Source organism: Gopherus evgoodei, chromosome 10 (genome assembly GCF_007399415.2).
Source record: "Gopherus evgoodei ecotype Sinaloan lineage chromosome 10, rGopEvg1_v1.p, whole genome shotgun sequence".
NCBI lineage: Eukaryota > Metazoa > Chordata > Testudines > Testudinidae > Gopherus > Gopherus evgoodei.
Window position 1 is genome coordinate 85,256,233 of NC_044331.1, and position 19,543 is coordinate 85,275,775.

Below are 19,543 nucleotides of genomic sequence, written 5' to 3' on the forward strand. Positions count from 1 at the left end.
TCTTGGCTCACGGTGCCGACTTTTCTTTCTAGTGTCTAATAATCTCAAAGGTTTCTCCTGCGTCTCTGGTGGCAAACTGGGCAAGTCCTTTTGCAATGTTCACTTCCCACCATCTGTAAGAATTGCAGCTCGTCAGGGTGCAGAACGCTGCTTCTCTTTCTCTTCATCATCTGCCAAGAGTCAGGTGTCCCAGACTCAGCCTGAGAATGGCAAGACAGGTGGCAAGTGGAGACTACTGTTGATTATTCAAAAACACATTTCTTTCCCCGTCTCCCCCGTGTGTCTGCTTCAGCCACCTATTGCATCTTAACCTAGCCTGGCAGCCCCCTGGGCCAGGCCTGCCTTTTCTAACTGCATGTCTGTGCAGTGCTGAGCACACCGGGGCCCTGTTCCCTGCCTAGGAGCTCTGCATGTTCCTGTACTGCATATAATGCAGGAGAAGGATCATTTATTCTGACGTAAATCTGGTTTGGTTGGCTCTGGCCACAACAAGGTAAAAGGCTGCCAGCGACAGCTGCGAAGGTCTGGACTGTCCAGGAAAGAGGAGAAAGGGAGGCTTTCCCAGCGTTAGGGGGATCCATTGAGGTAACCGAATCAGAGAGTGGTGTCTGTACTACGGATATCAGACCTCAGTGCGGAATGAGAGGGAGATACAAAGAATTTCTGCTTCCTCCACACATTGGTCAGTGGTTATCAGAGAGATGCACCCCGCTGGATACAGCACTGCAGAGGCTGGCCTGGCCATTTCATTTCCATGCCACCTATCCAATTGCTATGGTGACAGGATCCCAGGATGAGCACTTCAGAGAAAGGCATGTGTGCCAAGCTGCCTGAACTAGACTAGTATCAGAGGGTTAGCCGTGTTAGTCTGGATCTGTCAAAGCAGCAAAGAGTCCTGTGACACCTTATAGACTAACAGATGTTTTGGAGCATGAGCTTTCGTGGGTGAATACCCACTTCGTCAGATGCATGTGAACTAGACTAGTGAGATCAGCACCAAGACTGATTCAGTGACATCCTGCCATCGGCAGCCGGGGAGAGGATGCGAGAGCACTCCTCTGGGACGGGCCACGGTGCTCTGAGACACAGCGTGGTGCAGAAGCCCAACATACAGCAGTTAATTGACCCCAGGAGGCATGTCTCTCCGGAGGTGGAGCTGGGCACTAATGGGCAGCAGCTGATGATGGGCATTTTCATATGCACAGACTGTGTTGGCACAACACCAGAATTCAGCCTTCAGGCACTGCTGGCAGCAAACGGTGCAGAGGTGAACTTGTGCATCCAACCCCCTATCACCTGTGTGCCAGGTGCTGAGACTCATCTGCCCCCTTCCAATTCACGATCCATCCCCGTTATTTAGGCAGCTGAGTGACACCCCCTCCACCATGTTGGAGTGCTCAGGGTCATTGACCTCATCCCCCCGCAGGCGAGATCCTGGCCCCCGGGGAGGGAGTCTGCTGTGTTTACTTGGATGAACGCTGCTCAGCATTTCTCCCCCCAGATCCAGCAATCACACCAAGGAATGAGTCACTCCAATCCCGCAGCATGGGCCTCCCTGCGGTGATTGCTGCGCTAAGCTGTGTATGCACCAGCACCCAAATGCAAGGCCCAGCCCCAGAGCTGCAGGTGAAGCGACCAGCAGGTGCATTATTCCGGGAAGGCACTTTCTGCTCCATCTGCTGCTGAACACAGGAGGGTCACTCTAGCTGTGCACAGGGCTGCCCGGAGCCAAGACAGGGCCCATTGCTCAGAATGGGCAGAGGCAGACTATGAGCTGCTGGAAGCCAGACCATAGCACAGTGAGCAGAAGGGGCAGGAACGCACAGTGCCCGGGCCATAGCAGGGGCCGTGGGAGGCTATGGGGGCTAGACTGGAGCAATGGGGCTCAAATGGGGAAGAGGCCATGTGGGCCGCAAGCACAGGGGCAAGTCTCCACTCAGGCCTCAAGTGGCGAAGAAGCTGTTGGGGCAGGGCCCTGTGTGGGGCTCAGAGGGGCAGGGAATGGGCTTTCCCAGCACTTCTGCAAAGCTGCAGCTTGGAATATGGAAACAGATGTGAACTGGAGTAGTTCAATCAGGAAAAGGAGCAGGGTCTTCACTCTGAGGCACCATCTACCCTGGGCAATTAACGCTTTCCTAGGTCAGCAGATGAGCCCCCTGGCCCAGGACTGAAAGTGCTGGTGGGACAAAGCCATTTCCAGCACCATTCAGGAGGCAGGTGTGTGGATCAGGGCCCGTCTACACTAACAGTGATGTCACTCTCAGCCTGGGGTGGGCTGCCCAGGGCAAACCTGGCGTTGGTACAGCTCAGAGCTCTTTCTGTTTACAGCCTGTCCTGAAGAAAAAAACCACCCATGGTAAGTGACATTCACAGTGGAGCACTGGGCAGTGCCACTCCCTGGCCCCCAGGGAGCTGCTGGGACAGGCAGGGAGATCTGCCCTGCAAGACTGCAGAATGGCTCTTGGTCGACAGCCTGCAGGGAGACCGTGTTCTCCACACTCCCATGTGTGTATCTGAACACAATAGGATGAAGCTGCAGCCTGTGCGGCACCAGAGAGCTGCTCCCATCCCTGGGGGAGGGCATGCTGCACACGTCCCCACAGCTGGGTGCAGAACTGGTGCTTTCCCTTCTCTCTGGAGGTGGTCTGGTGGCTAGAGGCGACTGAGTGAAAACATCTCAGCCTGGCAGGAGCACAAGAGGCTGAGAATGATTCTCCTTCAGGTGGATTTAGTGTTGGTGGAAGGTGCCCAGCAGACAGGGCGGGCTGAGCCGGAGCAAGGCATCTCCATCCTGTGGGTTGTGCAAGCATTGACCTGTTCTCACAAAGGGCTAGATGCTGCCTGTAACCAGGACTGTGATTTTTGTGATCTGGGCCCTTGTCCAGAGGGAGCTGGACTCAGAGCACAACCCCCAGATGGGGTAATTTATAATCCCACTCACCCTGAGCTACTGTCCTAAAGGCTGAGGCTGCCTGTCCCCTGCCCCGGCTGTGTGCTGGGTAATCACTGTCACTCGGTGTGATGTCACGCCAGCTCAGATTGACATCACCCTGACACCAGTCTTGTCAGTGATACAACAACTGCATGAGCAACCGTTTGTCAGGAGCTGTGATCAGGAAAGTTGCCACGTCCCAGCCACCATCCTAGCCTTTAAGTTGGGAGGCAGCATGCTTCATTGTACAGGGCATGGGGCTGGAAGCCAGGAGTCCAGGGCTTTGACGACTCCACAGAACCCTGTGTTACCTTGGTCAAGTCACTTAGCTTCCGTGTGCCTCAGTTCCCACGTGTACAATAGCCCAGTCTTGCCTCACAGGGGAGCGTGAGGGTGCTCAGATCCTGCAGTAATCTGGGCCAGAGACATACATAACAGTTTCCAGGCTCTGCAGCTAACTCACTGTGTGCTTTTTGGCAACGCTTGTCTTCTCTCCAGGCCTCAGTTTCCTCCTCTAGGGATGATTATATTTAGCCCCCTTGAGAGCTAAGCATTGTTACTGTTGTATTAACACACACAATGGAGATGCCCAGTTTGCTTCTGCACTCAGTGTAATCTGCTTCCTGCTACGCCATGTCAACCTGCCCTGCAATCAGCCAGAGGCTTTTCTTCATTTGGCTTGCAAGCACTTGGTTAGATTATCTCCTGACAATGTGCAGATAATGCCACTCACCCACACACCACTTTACGTCGCTACGTGACAGATTGGAAAAGCTCCCACGGACACCCTTTCTGAAGGAGCAGTTATGGCTACACACGCATTTAACAGGGAGATGGAGGGCAGGAGGGGGCCGGTCCCCGTGCCTGAGGGGAGTGAGTCTCTGAAATAGAGTCAGGGGCCTCTGGGCTCTTTGCTATACTGGGCAGCCCGTGAACTAGATACGTCACTATGCCATAGAGCCACAGACTAGGCTCCTTCTGTGCAGTGCCCCTGAAACTTCAGAAAATGGAAACCTCCTCTCAGCCTGGAGAAGAATGCAGGCACGTCACTGCCGTAGGACAGAATGCAGGAAGGGTAGGAAAACATCTGCTCCTGCATTCCCGGTCCACTGTCTGAGGCTGGGGAGAGCTGAGTGGTTAGCAGGCCCACAGAGGGTGGTGGGACAATGAAGACCACCAAGACCCAGCGGAGGCTCAGAATAATCCTGCTGATCTGCTGCTGGGGAGGTGGGCGCTGTGCAGGCAAGGCTGTGGGGCACTACAGCCCCTGCTCTTCGAGCAGCTGGATTGTAGGGGGACAGTGACCCCTGAGGGGTCTGCAGCAGCCCCAAAGAGGAGATCAGGGGATTGAGTGTGCCATTTTACGCTGCTTTCCTGGGAGGATGGAGCAGTGCACTGGGTGTCTCCCTCAGCTCCATCCTCCCCTGACCCAAGGAGGCCAAGCCGATCCTGGTGTGCAGGAGTTTAGGGGAGGCCAAGGGAGGGTGTGAGGATGTAGTTGAGCTCAGCCCTTCTGTTCCTGAGGATTGCTGAGCCATAGCCCCGGGGTTCTACTCTTTCCCTGCCCCTCCATTTGGAAGCAGAAGGCACAGCCTGGCCCAGGCAAACGCACAGATTCTCCATGGAGAGTTTAGACACCAAAGAAGCCTCAGTTCAGGAGACAGCTCAGGTCGAAGCCTCCAGGGCAGACTCTTGGCCTCTGGGCAGGCATGGATGGTGGCTCCATTTGATAATGCCCGGGAAGTTGCTGATCCAGTGAGCTGGGCTGCTCTCAGTGCTGGCTGTGACCACTTCCCTGAATGGCTCCCCAAGATCCTAGCCGCGGCTAACTCTTCCTGGGCTGCTAAACAGCTGACACTGAAGAGCACTGGCCTCCCTCGTTCTGCTCCAGACCTGAGCCGTGCTGGTGCACATGCAAGGACGGGCCCAGGGGTGGGGGACAGTGCCTCCCCGTCATGCTCCGAAAAGGCTCTTCAGCCACCCAGGAATGGAAATCAGTTTCCAAGCCTCAGCCGCTTTATGGTCCTTTCCTCAAGGATGGTTTATTATCCACCAAGCCATCTCAACAAAAACCAAATCCACAGAGAAACACTGGGTGCACACATTACCTCCCTCTCTGTCTGTCTGTCTGTCTAGATAGATACATACATACATACATACATACATAGATGGCTAGCTAGCTAACTGCCCCTTCCTCAATTCCCCCTTGACCCTGCTTCCCCTTCCTTTTATACTCTGCCCTGAGCACCCATGTGACCACCCAGGACCTGTTAACCCTTTACAGGCTGTAGCACCTTTGCCTTGCTGCAGTTACCTTAGCTAGCAAAATCAGCCAATTCCACATTATATACCTGAAGCCATTTCAGAGCACCTTCACCAGCTAGCTAGTCAAAAAGCATAAGAGGAAAAGAAAAGTGGGTCATTACTGAGGCCACAAACTCAGCAGAATTCAAAAAAAGATAAATATTGTTAGGGCAGTCCTCACCAGGTGGCACTGCCACATATAGTTTTCCAAGTTATTTTTTCTCAGCATGTGAGCAAATGTTCAGTCCTGGGGAGACATGCTGTTAGTTTTCTTTATGTAAGGTTTAGTGCAGCTTTGGAAAGAGAGAGCAGCGTGAGCAGCAGGAAAGTTTCTGTCTTGGACTTTAATTAGAGTTAATTCTTGAGGCAGAGTTGGTGCTGAGCTGAATTTGTTGGAGAAGGGATTGCCCTGTGTAACGTTTGACCACCTCTGCTCCAGGACTGGGGACATATGCGTAAATGAAACTCATTACACTCAGCATATACCCAGACACCACGTCACTGATTGCTCCTCCACTGGGAAGCAATCCTGGATATCTGCTACCATTGGGCAGAGTGATGAAATTGGTGACAGAACAGCACTGTGGGAAGAAGGGGAAACCATATGGATAAAGAGAACAGCCATGATTACATTAGAGAGGCTGCAGTTGAATCAGCGATAGAAATCTGCCTGCTCTGGGGCTAGAGCCAATGACTCGCAGCTTGGGGTTTTCAAGAATCTTCCCTTGTGGACAAGTTATTCCATAACTGAGCTCTCTGGGTGTCATGCATCCTCCACCAGCACAAGCTGCTATCAGAGACAGGACAGCAGGGTGAGTCAGGATCACCCAAGGAGCTAGTTGCCACGAAGAGCTCTTGTTTCATACGTGAATGCATCTCACAGAATGGTGGGTTCTGAGGATGAGATGGAGAAGTCATAGCATGTTCCTAGTGCTCCCATTGGCCTCTACCAGTGAAAAGCCCAAGGACTAAGTAAGGAGGGAAATAGAATTCTAGGATGGAGGCTTGCCGACCTCATCAAGAGAGCTTTAAACTAGGAAGTTGAGGGAGATGGTTGGGAGATGTTCAGGAGATCTCCATGCCGGAATATAACCTGGAGAGGGAAGTAAACAAAGTGAGAGGGAATACCCTTGTGGACCAAAGAATTGATCCAAGGAGGAATAGTGAAGTAGAAACCAGATTAATGGGTGATGCTGGTGGTAGAAGGTCTGTGCACGACGGGAGAAAGAATGTCACTGACGCCAAACGCCAAAAATTAAAATGTCTGTACACTAATGCGAGGAGCCTAGGTAACAAGATGGAGGAACTGGAGCTACTGGTGCAGGAAGTGAAATCGGATATTATAGGGATAAGAGAAACCTGGTGGAATAGTACTCATGACTGGAGTACAGGTATTGAAGGCTATGTGCTGTTTAGAAAAGACAGGAATAAAGGCAAAGGTGGTGGAGTAGCCTTGTACATCAATGATGAGATTAACTGTAATGAAATAAGAAGCGATGGAATGGATAAGACAGAGTCTGTCTGGGCAAAAATCACACTGGGTAAAAAAGCAACTAGAGCTTCCCCTGAGATAGTGCTTGGGGTGTGCTATAGACCACCGGGATCTGATTTGGATATGGATAGAGACCTCTTTAATGTCTTTAATGAAGTAAACACAAAGGGGAAATGTGTGATTATGGGAGACTTCAACTTCCCGGATATAGACTGGAGGACGAGTGCTTGCAAGAATAATAGGGGTCAGATTTTTCTGGATGTGATAGTGGATGGATTTCTTCATCAAGTAGTTGAAGTACATACAAGAAGGGATACCATTTTAGATTTGGTTTTGGTGAGCAGTGAGGACCTCGTAGAAGAAATGGTGGTAGGGGACAACCTTGGTTCGAGTGATCATGAGCTGATTCAGTTCAAACTAGATGGAAGGATAAACGAATGTAGATCTGGGATTAGGGTTTTCGACTTCTCGAGAGCTAATTTTAAAGAGTTAAGGAAATTAGGTAGGGAAGTGGATTGGACGGAGGAACTTGCGGATTTAAATGCGGAGGAGGCCTGGAATTACTTTAAGTCGCAGCTGCGGAAATTGTCGGAAGCCTGCATCCCAAGAAAGGGGAAAAAAAACATGGGTAGGAGTTGTAGGCCAAGCTGGATGAGCAAGCAACTCAGAGAGGGGGTTAGGAAAAAGCAGAAAGCTTACAGGGAGTGGAAGAAAGGCGGGATTAACAAGGGAAGCTACCTTGGTGAGGTCAGAAGATGTAGGGATAAAGTGAGGAAGACTAAAAGCCGCATTGAACTGGACCTTGCAAAGGGAATCAAAACCAATAGTAAAAGGTTCTACAGCCACATAAATAAGAAGAAAACAAAGAAAGAAGAAGTGGGGCCGCTATACACTGAGGATGGAATGGAGGTTAAGGATAACCTAGGCATGGCCCAATATCTAAATCAGTACTTTGCCTCAGTTTTTAATAAGACTAGTGAGGAGTTTAGCGATGATGGAGGGATGATAAACGGGAATGTGGATATGGAGGTGGATATTACCGCAACTGAGGTAGAGGCCAAACTTGAACAGCTTAACGGGACAAAATCGGAGGGCCTGGACAATCTCCATCTGAGGATATTAAAGGAACTGGCGCGTGAAATTGCGAGCCCATTAGCGAGAATTTTTAAGCAATCGATAAACTCGGCGGTTGTGCCGTACGACTGGAGAATTGCTAACGTAGTTCCTATTTTTAAGAAAGGGAATAAAAATGATCCGGGTAATTATAGGCCTGTTAGCTTGACGTCTATAGTATGTAAGGTCTTGGAAAAAATTTTAAGGGAGAAAGTAGTTAAGGACATAGAGGCCAATGGTAATTGGGACGAATTGCAACATGGATTTACTAAAGGTAGATCGTGCCAAACCAATCTGATCTCCTTCTTTGAGAAGGTGACGGATTACTTAGATAAAGGAAATGCGGTAGATCTAATTTACCTCGATTTCAGTAAGGCGTTTGACACGGTTCCACATGGGGAACTGTTAGTTAAATTGGAAAAGATGGGGATGAATATGAAAGTTGTAAGGTGGATAAGGAACTGGTTAAAGGGGAGACTCCAGCGGATCGTATTGAAGGGTGAACTGTCAGGCTGGAAGGAGGTTACTAGTGGAGTCCCTCAAAGATCGGTTTTGGGACCGATCTTATTTAACCTTTTTATTACTGACCTTGGCACAAAGAGCGGGAATGTGCTAATAAAGTTTGCGGATGACACAAAGCTGGGGGGTATTGCTAACACTGAGAAGGACAGGGATACTATTCAGGAAGATCTGGACCACCTTGTAAACTGGAGTAATAGTAATAGGATGAAATACAATAGTGAAAAATGCAAGGTCATGCACTTAGGGATTAATAATAAGAATTTTAGATATACGTTGGGGACGCATCAGTTGGAAGCGACAGAGGAGGAGAAGGACCTTGGGGTATTGGTTGATAGCAGGATGACTATGAGCTGCCAATGTGATACGGCTGTTAAAAAGCAAATGCGATTTTAGGATGCATCAGGCGAGGTATTTCCAGCAAGGATAAGGAGGTGTTAGTACCGTTATATAAGGTGCTGGTGAGACCCCATCTGGAATATTGTGTGCAGTTCTGGTGTCCCATGTTCAAGAAGGATGAATTCAAACTGGAACAGGTCCAGAGACGGGCTACTAGGATGATCCGAGGAATGGAAAACCTGCCTTATGAAAGGAGACTCAAAGAGCTTGGCTTGTTTAGCCTGGCTAAAAGAAGGCTGCGGGGGGATATGCTTGCTCTATATAAATATATCAGGGGGGTTAACGTTAGGGAGGGAGAGGAATTATTTAAGTTTAGTACTAATGTAGGCACGAGGACGAATGGGTACAAACTGGATATTAGGAAGTTTAGACTTGAAATTAGACGAAGGTTTCTAACCATTAGGGGAGTGAAGTTCTGGAACAGCCTTCCGAGGGAAGTAGTGGGGGCAAAAGACTTATCTGGCTTTAAGACTAAGCTTGATAAGTATATGGAGGGGATGTTATGATAGGATAGTTTAATTTGGGCAATCGATCTTGGATTATCACCAGATAAGTCTGCTCAGGTCTGCGGGGAGATGTTGGATGGGATGGGAACTGAGTTACTGCGGAGAATTCCTTCTTGGGTGCTGGCTGGTGAGTCTTGCCCACATGCTCAGGGTTTAGCTGATCGCCATATTTGGGGTCGGGAAGGAATTTTCCTCCAGGGCGGATTGGCAGGGGCCCTGGAGGTTTTTTGCCTTTCCCTGCAGCGTGGGGCATGGGTTGCTTGCTGGTGGATTCTCTGCAGTTTGAGGTCTTCAAACCAGTTTTGAGGATTTCAATAACTCAGTCCTGGGTTAGGGGTTGTTATACAAGTGGATGGGTAGGGTTCTGTGGCCTGCCTTGTGCAGGAGGTCAGACTAGATGATCATATTGGTCCCTTCTGACCTATGAGTCTATGAGACTCAAACAAATCCCAGGGTCTTGTGAGTGTTCTTGGCAGGGATTGGGGGGAGGAGGTCACCTTGTCACCATGGAAACACAGGGTAAGGGGCCCTGTTCCTGGCCCAGTCCACAGCAGAAAGAGCGTGGACAAATTCCACAGGCCCCTATTAGCCCATATCCAGCCACTGCAAATGAGAGCTTTGAGTGAAAGGCCCTGCCCTCTCTCCGTGCAGCCACACGGGTTATACGGGGCTCCATGGAAAGGTGAAAGGTCATTTATCTTGATGTGTGAAGTTAGTGCTGGTGAGAGGTGCTGCCTGGACATCTCTGGAGGCTGAAGTTGTCTATGTACTCACAGAATGAGTGCAGAGGCCATGCCAACTTCCACCTCACGGCCCACTGGCCAGCAATGTGCATCAACAAGAGAGTGAAGGGGCTACTTTAGGACTGACATTTCCTTTCCATTTCTGCTCATCATCCCTTAGCCGGTCTGCTGGGATTTTTACCAGCACAGAGATCTACTGGTGCCAATGGCAGCAGACTTTTAGGTGGCATGGATTGCTGAGACCTTAACATTTCACACAAAAGTCCTCATGATACACTCCGATTCTGAACTCAGAGCTGTTTCCCCCACATCAAAACCTCCTTGTGACTGCAGAATGCCATCACAGAGCATTCTAAGGGGGCTATGCAGCTTTTGCCAGGTTTTAAATGGTTCCTTCATCTGTAGTTTACTACCTAATCAGCCTGTATTTAGAATCTCATTCTCTCATTCTAGTGGCTAGGACACAACATGGAATAATTCTGACCTCTTAGAGGTGTTTCATTGTTTCTGATTAAAAATCAATAATGAAACTGAAGTAGGAGAGGAAGGTTGTGTAGGGAGGTTTCTGGAAATATAGGTACAGGACTATATGATTATATCGACAATGTTGTAACAATCAGGAGAAGCAGATCACCTCCGTGCCTTCTGTTTGGAAACTTGCTTCCAGGTGCCAGTAGCAATGAGGTAATACAAGCTTCTGACACACGCAGATTCACAGATTTTAATCAAGCCAGAAGGAACCATTGTGATCATTTAGCCTGATGTCCTGACCCTGTACAACACAAGCCAGAGAATTTGACCTAGCGATTCCTACATCAAGACCCATCGTGTGGCTGAGTTAGAGTAGATCTTTTAGAAAGCTAGCCAGTTCTGATTTAAAGCCTTCATGTGATGGAGAGCCAGTCACAACCCTGGATAAGTTGTTCTAGTGATCACTAGCCCCCTACCCCACCACATCCCCAAAATGTGCACCTTATTTCTAGCCTGAATTTGTCTAACTTCAGCATCCACCCCTTGGATCCCATTAGGCCTTTGTTTTCTAGACTTTGTCTGCTGTCAGAGATCTTCTACCCAGGCAAGCACTTGCAGACCATGATCACATAACATCTGACCCTTCTCTTGGGTAAACTAACTTATGTGGACAGCGACACAAATAATTCCTGTGTTTGGGTAGGGGCCAAGCTCTGCCCTCCCCTCATGAGCAGGATGTTGAACCTGCTCGAGTGACAACAGCAGAATGGAGCCCCCTGTGCGGCCTGGAGAGAAGAACATCACCAGTGGGATGGAGGGAAGCTGCTGGTACCACAGCAATGGACCACGTCTGGATTCCCCACTCTCTAGCTCTCCACGAAGGGCTGAGCCAGCTCCCATGAAAGCTATTGAAATGACTCTCATGACATCACAGAGACTTGGTGCAGGCCCGAGGGCCTCCTACAACAAAGGGTCCCTGTAATAGGGCCTGTAGCCAGCAGAGCACCCCCTCATGGCCAGGGTACCTCTACCGTTCCCTTCGCCAGTCTCTTTCAGTCACTGCCCTGCGCAGGGACTGGGGTTTTATCACATTAACACAGTTCTCAAACACAGAAACAACCTTCTGTCCAGGCTCGAGCTGGCACAGCTCCTCTCCCTGGGGTCCCGCCCCTTCTCAGGCACCCCTGCAGGAGAGCTCCTTCCCTGCAGCTTCATCCACCATTCTCTCATGGCAGGAGCCCCAGCCCTGCCACCGCCTTTCACCCTGGGATCACCCTAATCAACCCAGGGGAGGCTCATCCTGAAATCAGGGCTGGCTTCTCCCCAGACTCTGCAGCCCATGGGCAGTGCCCAAATGTCTACAGCCACCCATTACCACAGGATGCCATGGGCCCAGCAGGCATCACAAAGGAGCCGACATTTACGTGGAGATGAGAGAATCCAGTTATATCACATAGGATGGGAGAAATTAGAAGTGTGATAAACCTTCAAGCCTCAGGGCAACTGCTAAACAATGGGGGCTTGAAAGAAACTCCCTTGTCACAGGGTCCACACAGGTTTCCTCCTTCTCACCCTGTGCTTCATGTTACAGTGCCACTGTGTAGTCCCCTTTCCCCCCCATCAGTTATCCCCTTTCCAACCCATTCCAGGGTCTCTTGGCCCTTGAGGCTCCCTTCCTGTGGTGGGGAGCTAGAGCTGTAGCCTGCTGTCCCCTCCCAGCCTAGCCTCCTGACTGAGCTTTGTTCAGGCTTTTATAGCCCTCCCAGCCTTCAGCCCAGCTGTCGCTGCTTAGCTTTGTCTATTACAGTGAGCCAGCCCTCGTTAGGGCCCACAGCTGGGCTCCCTGCTGGCTGCTCTGTGCCTCTGCCCTTGGCCTCTCTGCCCGAAAGCAGGGCTTAGCCAGCATTTCAGCAGGGCAGTCAAGGGGTTTCACCCCTGCGCGGCAACAGCCTTCTATGGGAAGGATATGCCATAATTGTTCATTGCAGGTGTGAGGGAGCAGGAAGCAGGGCGGATTTGACCTGGGAATGTTGCAGGAGAGTTACACGGGGAATGGTGGTCTTCCCTTGAAGGAAGCTCCCTGAGCTGTAACCTGAGCCAGGAGGGGGGTTAGGAGAAGTGACACCTTCTGCCCGGAGACTGGACAAAGGAGAGAAGGAGCTGGGGGAAGGGGGAAGAGAGCTGCTGGGGGAGTTTTTGTTTTTCAGTCTTGGGCTGGGTGGTGCAACGCAGGGAAACCCAAGCTGGGGTCTAAGCTCCCTGAACCCCCCAGGAGGACTTGATTGAGGGGTTTTGGTTGTACCTACACTCTCCGCTTGGGACTGTGTTCCTGTCATCTAATAAGCCTTCTGTTTTACTGGCTGGCTGAGAGTCACGATGAATCTCCGGAAGAGAGGTGCAGGGCCCTGGCTCCCCCACACTCTGTGACAGTGGGGTTTTACACCTTCCTCTAAAACAGCCAGTCTTGGCCCCTGCCAGAGAGAGGAGCGTGAGCTAGATGGATCATGGGTCTGATCTGTCCAGGTAATTCCTGTGCATAGCCAGCAGCTCCCGCTGGACTGGACACTCCCCGAATACTTGGGAGTGATTTTCGGGGCTAATTAATGTGCCTGGAAATGTGCTGGTATGCGATGGAAATGGAGGAGCCCTCAGTAGCAGAAACTGTGAAATAAAGTGTCACGCTCCATCAGTTCCTATCACATCCACACACAGAACACCACCAGACACTTGGATCACACCCACATCTGCTCAGGCATGTGTTTGACACCCATACAGGAAAAATACAAAACGTTGCTTCCTTTATGAGGAATAAAATACTCAGCTCTGAGCCTGGGTACCAGCCGTTTCAGGAAACCCCCTCCTTTTACAGGGCTTTACAGTCTGGTTGTAAAATTTTCCTCTGGGCTAGAAGTTGGAGCCCAAGAGGAGATTCTCTTTGCTGGATGTAGGGTACACCTGCACATCCTGTTGGGCATATGAGCAGCAAGCAGAGCACATGGCGAGGAGCCCCTCGAATCTCAGACAGGAGCGTTCTGGCAAACACTGTGCTGTAAATGTGTGCTCCATTTTACAATAAATAACTGAAGTTTTTCTGGTCCCTCCCGTTTATCTTGGAGCTTCAAAATCACTTCCATCTCCTCTAGGGTAAATCCTCATTTCACAGGTGAAAATGGCTGCTGCAGAGTAACTGCATTTGGCTAACACGGCCTTGGAGATTTGTCACATATGGCGTCAGTGCAGAGATGCAGAATCTGCTGGGTCAGTGGTTCAGGCACGATGCTGGCAGATTCAGTCCATCACTATGTTATTGACTCCAATAGATGCCCAGTGGTTTCTCCAAGTTTAAATCAAAGGAAAATGAGTGCAGAAGCAGGTATAAGAAGCTCCAAGGATGTCCAAGCTCTGATCTAAGAGGAGATATCTCCATATTAATGTTGGAGACCAACTCCCGAGAATGCCAGCAGGCATCCAGTTCAGTATGGAGGATAATGAGACAACACTGTGTGCCCTGCACACCTAGGAGTCGGGCAGCTCTGATGCATTCAGACCATGCTCATAGCTTCCAAGTGGGGAGTAAGGGGAAAGGGCTGGAATCAGCAGGCTGAACTCTCCCAAGGCCTGATCAATCAATGTCAGTTCTCTCTGGAAAGAGCAGCTGCACTCTTGATTTGCTTACGCTATATTGCAGCAGCTACATGGCATTTAGGTTAAGGATAGTTAGTGTCGCTAAAGTAATTCCTAAACCAGAACAGCAGATTAAAACTGCTCTGCTCAGAACTTCTAGGAAGGGTGGAGCTGTATCTAGCACTTCCATCTACAATGGGCTGAACCCCGGAGCTTTCAGGACCTTTGGCTTCAGGTTTGAATCCTGGTTTCACCTTGCTTGTCCTCACTTCTGAGTCAGATGCCTCTCGCCCCCGAAGAAATGCTCCCTGGAAGGCACCTGTTCAGGCAGAGATAGAAGGACAGCGTGGTCCCTAGGCTAGGAGTCATTCATCCCAACCTCCGCTGGCTTCCCAAGCTCTACGATGCGCTGCCAATGGCCATGCTCAGCTCTCGCAGGTGTTTCACCAGACCCTGACTGTGCTCCAGGGCTGTGAGGGAAGGGAGATGAGGCTTTACTTCTGTCAGCTCAGGTTAGCCCCGTAACATTAACATAACTGTAACACAGTTGAAAAGGAATCCACTAGTTACAGGAAATGATTTACAGGCCACAAGACTGCCTTTCAGAGGCCTCAAGTGTACCATAAAAAATATATTGTAAAGGAGTGATCTTTATCTGAACTGAGGCTGCACAGAGAGAACACATGTCCAGCTGAGAGCAGCATTGAGCTTTTGTTCACTCTGGGAAAAGTCAATGCTCTTCATCTTATTTGATTAATTTTTTTCTTGGCACTGGGCATCTAGTTAATATTTGTACTCAACAACGGGTTTTTTTTCCCTCCAAATGTTGCTCTTGTCCTGGGCTCAGACAAAGGCAGAGATGCTGATAGTATCTCCCCAGACAAACTGCCCTGCTGGGATGGTGTGTTAACAGCAAGATGTGGAGAAGTCAGACTCCACTCCCCACTGTCCCGCCCCACGCTGTGAAAAACTGGCCTATCTCTGGGCAGAAGGTGCCAGGGGAACAAAGGCCACCTGCCCCCACAGCCAGGCTGATGCTGAAGCCCATTTGCAAGAGCCTGCATAGTGGGCTGTGGAGCAGCTCCATACCCGCGGTGTCTGAGCAGGAAGGGGTGACTGTCTTTAGGTGTATTTTTTTTCTCCCCCTTGGTGAAGCTGAGGTTCCCGGGGTTCATAGTATTCAACTCTGAGAACATGGGCATTGTGGTTGTGCCCAGCTCAGAAATGTGTGTACCTTAATGAGCACCCCCAAAATAGGTGTGGAATCGCCAGTGCTCACACACGAGCCAGGCGTAGCATGCAGCTGTACCTGAGTGTGCGGGGGGTTTCTGTCCCTACCTGAGTGAGTACCTGAGTGTGCAGTGGGTTTTCTGTCCCTAACTCAGGTATGTGCACTGAGGCACACACATCTTCAAAATCTGGGTCCTCATGTTCACTTTCAGATCCCCATTGAATAAAGTCAGCAACGGAGGGAGGAAGAAGAGTCCAGAGGTCAGGGCACTAGAGGTCAGTTCCCTGCTCCATCAGATATCACTAGTCTCTCTGGCTTTGTATACACAGCAACTAGACACCCACGGCTGGCCCATGCCAGCTGCCTGGGGCTCGCGGGGCTCGGGCTGGGGGGCTGTTTCACTGTTGTGTAGACTTCTGGGCTCGGGCACCAGGACCCTGTGGGATGGGAGGACCCATCTCTACACCCAGGGACTAGCCCTGCCCTGCCTCCTGGGGAGCTGTAGGGATAAATACACCACAGACTGCGAGGCGCTCTGCTCCTACAGGATAAGTGCCTAAAAGACACCAACAGACTCCAGGGCAAGATGGAGAATGTAACAAACTCATGTCCACACACCCCAGGAGCTGCTCAGCTAAGCACACCTCTGTGGCAGGGGCAAAGAACTGCAGCCCTCTCCTCACCCCAAACGTCAGATCAGGAAGCTTACTGGATGGGGCTTTTGGAGGAGACAAGGTACCTCTTGTTGACATCTTGAAGGACAGAAGGACCAGGGTAATTTTATGCCTTTGATGGAGTCTCCCCTTTACAGAGATCACTAAACCACCCTTGCGGGGACCGGGTCCAGGGCCCCATATTGATATTTCTGAAGGATAAACACAGATGGCCACTGCCTCCCCTTGCATCCCACGGAGGAGCTGGGCCTGTCCTCAGGGAAGATGGTGCCTCCTTAGTCATGATGAGGAGAACTCCTGGGTTGGGGGCAGGGGGCTCTACCCCAGGGGGGGACAGACTCTCCTGTCTATAGAAATATAGGGGTCATCTAGTCTAGCCCCTGTCTTCGGGCTTTTCCCAGCAGAGGGAATCCCCACCCCTGGTGGCAGGGGCCAGCCTCCTCTCATGCAAGAGGAGGCGCCTTTCCCCTATGGCTTGGGGTCACAGTGATTGGAGCCCCAAAAGACAGAAGATGGGGGCTGACAGCCAGTCATCCCAGATGCCTGCAAAGGAGGGGCGGGGAAGGCCCCGTCCTCCTAAGACTGACAGGGATTAGTGCTGGGGAAGCTGTGCAGTGGTGGGGAGGGAGGCCTGGGGCAGGAGTGGGGAGGAGCAGAGGCTGGGGGATAGGAGGTGGGGCAGGGAGAAGCGGAGGGCGGGGTGACTGGGGGCAGGAGCAGGGAGGAGCACAGGGCAGGGGCAGGGGGGACAGGAAGAGGCAGGGTGACTGGGGGTCCCAGCTGGCAGACTGGGGGGCCAGCAGGAGGTGGGGCTGCGTGGCACACGAGTTGTAAGGCAGAAACCGGGGGCCGCCAGTGCTGCGGGGCGCTCTGGGGGCAGCAGGGATTTGGGGGCAGGTTTCCAGGGCGCGCTCTCCAGCTCCGCTCCCAGCGCCCGGCCGGCCCGGGGCTCGGTACCCAGGCGCGGTGCCAGCCCCGGGGCCGGGGCCAGGCGCGCTCTCCCCGCCGCCCCGTGCCGGGGGCGGGCTCTCCCCACGCCGGGAGCGCGCTCCCCCCCCCGCTCGCACAAAGTTTAGCAGCAGGAACTCAGGCTGCAACAGTGCGAGGCGGCGGCGGCGGCTGAGCCAGAGCAGCGTCCCCGGCCGCGCAGCGGAGCCGGTCCTGGTGCGCCCGGCCGGAGGCGGCTGCACCGCGGGGGCTGCGGGGCTCCGCGCTGACTGTGCCATGCGGGGCTCCCCCCCGGCGGCTGCGGGGCGGGAGGGCAGCGGCGCCCCATGCACACGGGGCTGCCGGGCGGCGGCTGACACCATGTGCGCCCGGTGCCCGGGGCTAGGAGCGGGGAGCAGCCATGGCCCCCCCCGCCCAGCCTGGGGCGCAGGGCGGGCGCGGCTCTAAGGGCCCCCCCGCTCGGAAGCTGCTCTGCATGTGCAGCCTCTCGCTGTGCCTCACCTACCTGTGCTACAGCCTGATGGGGGGCACCGGCCCGGGCGCCCTGCGCTCCCCCGCCGGCCTGCGCGGCTCCCCGGCCCCGGGCGCCCTGCGCGGCTCCCCGGCCCCGGGCGCCCTGCGCTCCCCCGCCGCCCTGCGCGGCTCCCCGGCCACCCCCGCGCCCCCCACTCGGGCCAGCAACGCCAGCAGCCCAGCGGTGTCGGCGGCCGGCTGGCTCCGGACCGCGCTGGCCCCCGGCGAGGTGATCGCGGCGCAGAGCGGCGCCTTCGAGAGGGACCCGCAGGAATCCAGCACCACGGACGAAGAGCTGAGCCGGGCGGGCAGCACCACGCCGGACTACGGCGAGAAGCGGCTGCCGCAAGCCCTGATCATCGGCGTGAAGAAGGGGGGCACCCGGGCGCTGCTGGAGGCCATCCGGGCGCACCCCGACGTGCGCGCCGTGGGCACCGAGCCCCATTTCTTCGACAGGAACTACGAGAAGGGGCTGGAGTGGTACAGGTGAGCGGCGGGGCGGCCGGGGGAAGAGACACCTGCCCAGGCGCGGGGCAAAGAGCCTGGCCAAGCTGCGCCCCCCCGGCGGGCAGGAGCCGGGCCTGTGGCCGGTGGAGAGCGCGCCTGGCTGGGAGGGCTGGGCCCGGGCTCTCCCTGGCCTGTTTGGAGAGAGCCCCCGGGCAGGTTGGCTCCACCGCCCCCGGGGCAGGGGCAGGGGCCAGCACTGCCTGAAGCCCTCCCGCGGGGACCCTCTCCGGCTACGCTCCCGCTCCCATAAGGCACCATTGGCTCTGCCCTGGGAGCAGGTGGCAAGTTCCCTTCGCCCCACGCCACCCCATGGAGGCTCTGGCCTCATGCCCGGGGTGGGGGGCTGTGCCTTGGGGCCTGAGGGCAGCGCTTGGCTGCCTGTGCTGGGGACCAGGGGCTGCAGCTCTGGGAGCAGCACCAGTCCAGCCCCAGGGACAGATCCTGGGGCCGGGGGTATTAGCAACTATTGTGCCCAGGACGGAGGAGCAGAGAGTGTGTTGTTAGTGGCTTGACCTGCCTTTGCCTTGCTTTTGTGGGTTTGAGTCCGGTGTGTGTGTGTGTGTGGAGGGCTCACCCTGAAGGTTTCTGTGAATTTAAAATCTAACTTTCCCCCTCTGGGCAGAAGTTCTCACATTGAGTCTATTGTTTAGGTATTTATTGCCAAGAGCGGGCTCAGGTCTGCCCATCCCCTACCTGCAGCTTACCCGAGCGAGGTACTGTCTCCAGTGTCTGTGTGAACCCTAGCCATGCCCTCCCCTTTCAACTGCAGGCACCCTGGAATTGCTTAACTACATGAAAGCAATGTACAGGGGGCACTGATAGTGGCAGATAAGGGATGCAGATGAGGCCCCAGAGCAGCTAGTGCCTGGCCTGGAGGCAAATTGTGCTAGAACAGATTTAAATACAAATAAAATAAATGTTATTGTCCATTGTACTATTTAAAATACAGGGTTCTGATGGAGATGCCAGAACTAGATAAAAATGCATTTTATGCAGCTCCCAGTACACAGAAGATTTGAACAGATTGCTCAGGGTAGCTGCACTTGCAATATACAAATCTAGGCTGTTCAGCAGTTAATAATTACCGAAATAAACAAGCCTGCGAGCCCAGGTGATAGCTGCAGTTTTAAAGTGACAATAAAGAAACAAGGATTCATTCTTCATACAAGCTGCAGCAGCCTGGATTTACCTCCCAAATGGAGATTTATTCCTTTCATGCAACAAGTTCCCTCTGCTAGAAGTTTGTGAATTGATTGGAGTGAGCTCTGTGGATGAATGACTCTTAGAATTGCCCTTTGATCGATCACATTGAAAACTTTTAACGTAGACTCCTTTTCACCTGTTCCAGCAGTTAAATTCAGCAGCAGGTTTCTTGGCTCTTTCAACATATTAAACTAATTGTGATGGTCACTGTTTTAAAATATTTATCTCAAGACTTGAAAATACAAATGGTTAATTAACTTGAAAATTATTGGTGATGTTATTTTTTAGTTGCTGGCAGCACCAGCACTGTGCTTGTTGCTTTCCAAATGGGAAATAATCATGATTAAACATCGAGGTCCTGGCT

At 52.6% G+C, this 19,543-nt stretch overlaps 1 protein-coding gene across 1 annotated transcript in view; it reads left to right on the forward strand.

Moving 5' to 3' along the window:
- Positions 1-17,356: 17,356 nt before the first annotated feature.
- The window catches only part of LOC115659266 (heparan sulfate glucosamine 3-O-sulfotransferase 4-like), a 134,272-nt gene continuing 132,085 nt past the window's right edge, over positions 17,357-19,543 (forward strand). Inside the window, exon 1 of the mRNA XM_030579206.1 lies at positions 17,357-17,955. Within this exon, the coding sequence (XP_030435066.1) occupies positions 17,357-17,955 (599 nt within the window). The remainder of the gene's footprint in view (positions 17,956-19,543) is intronic.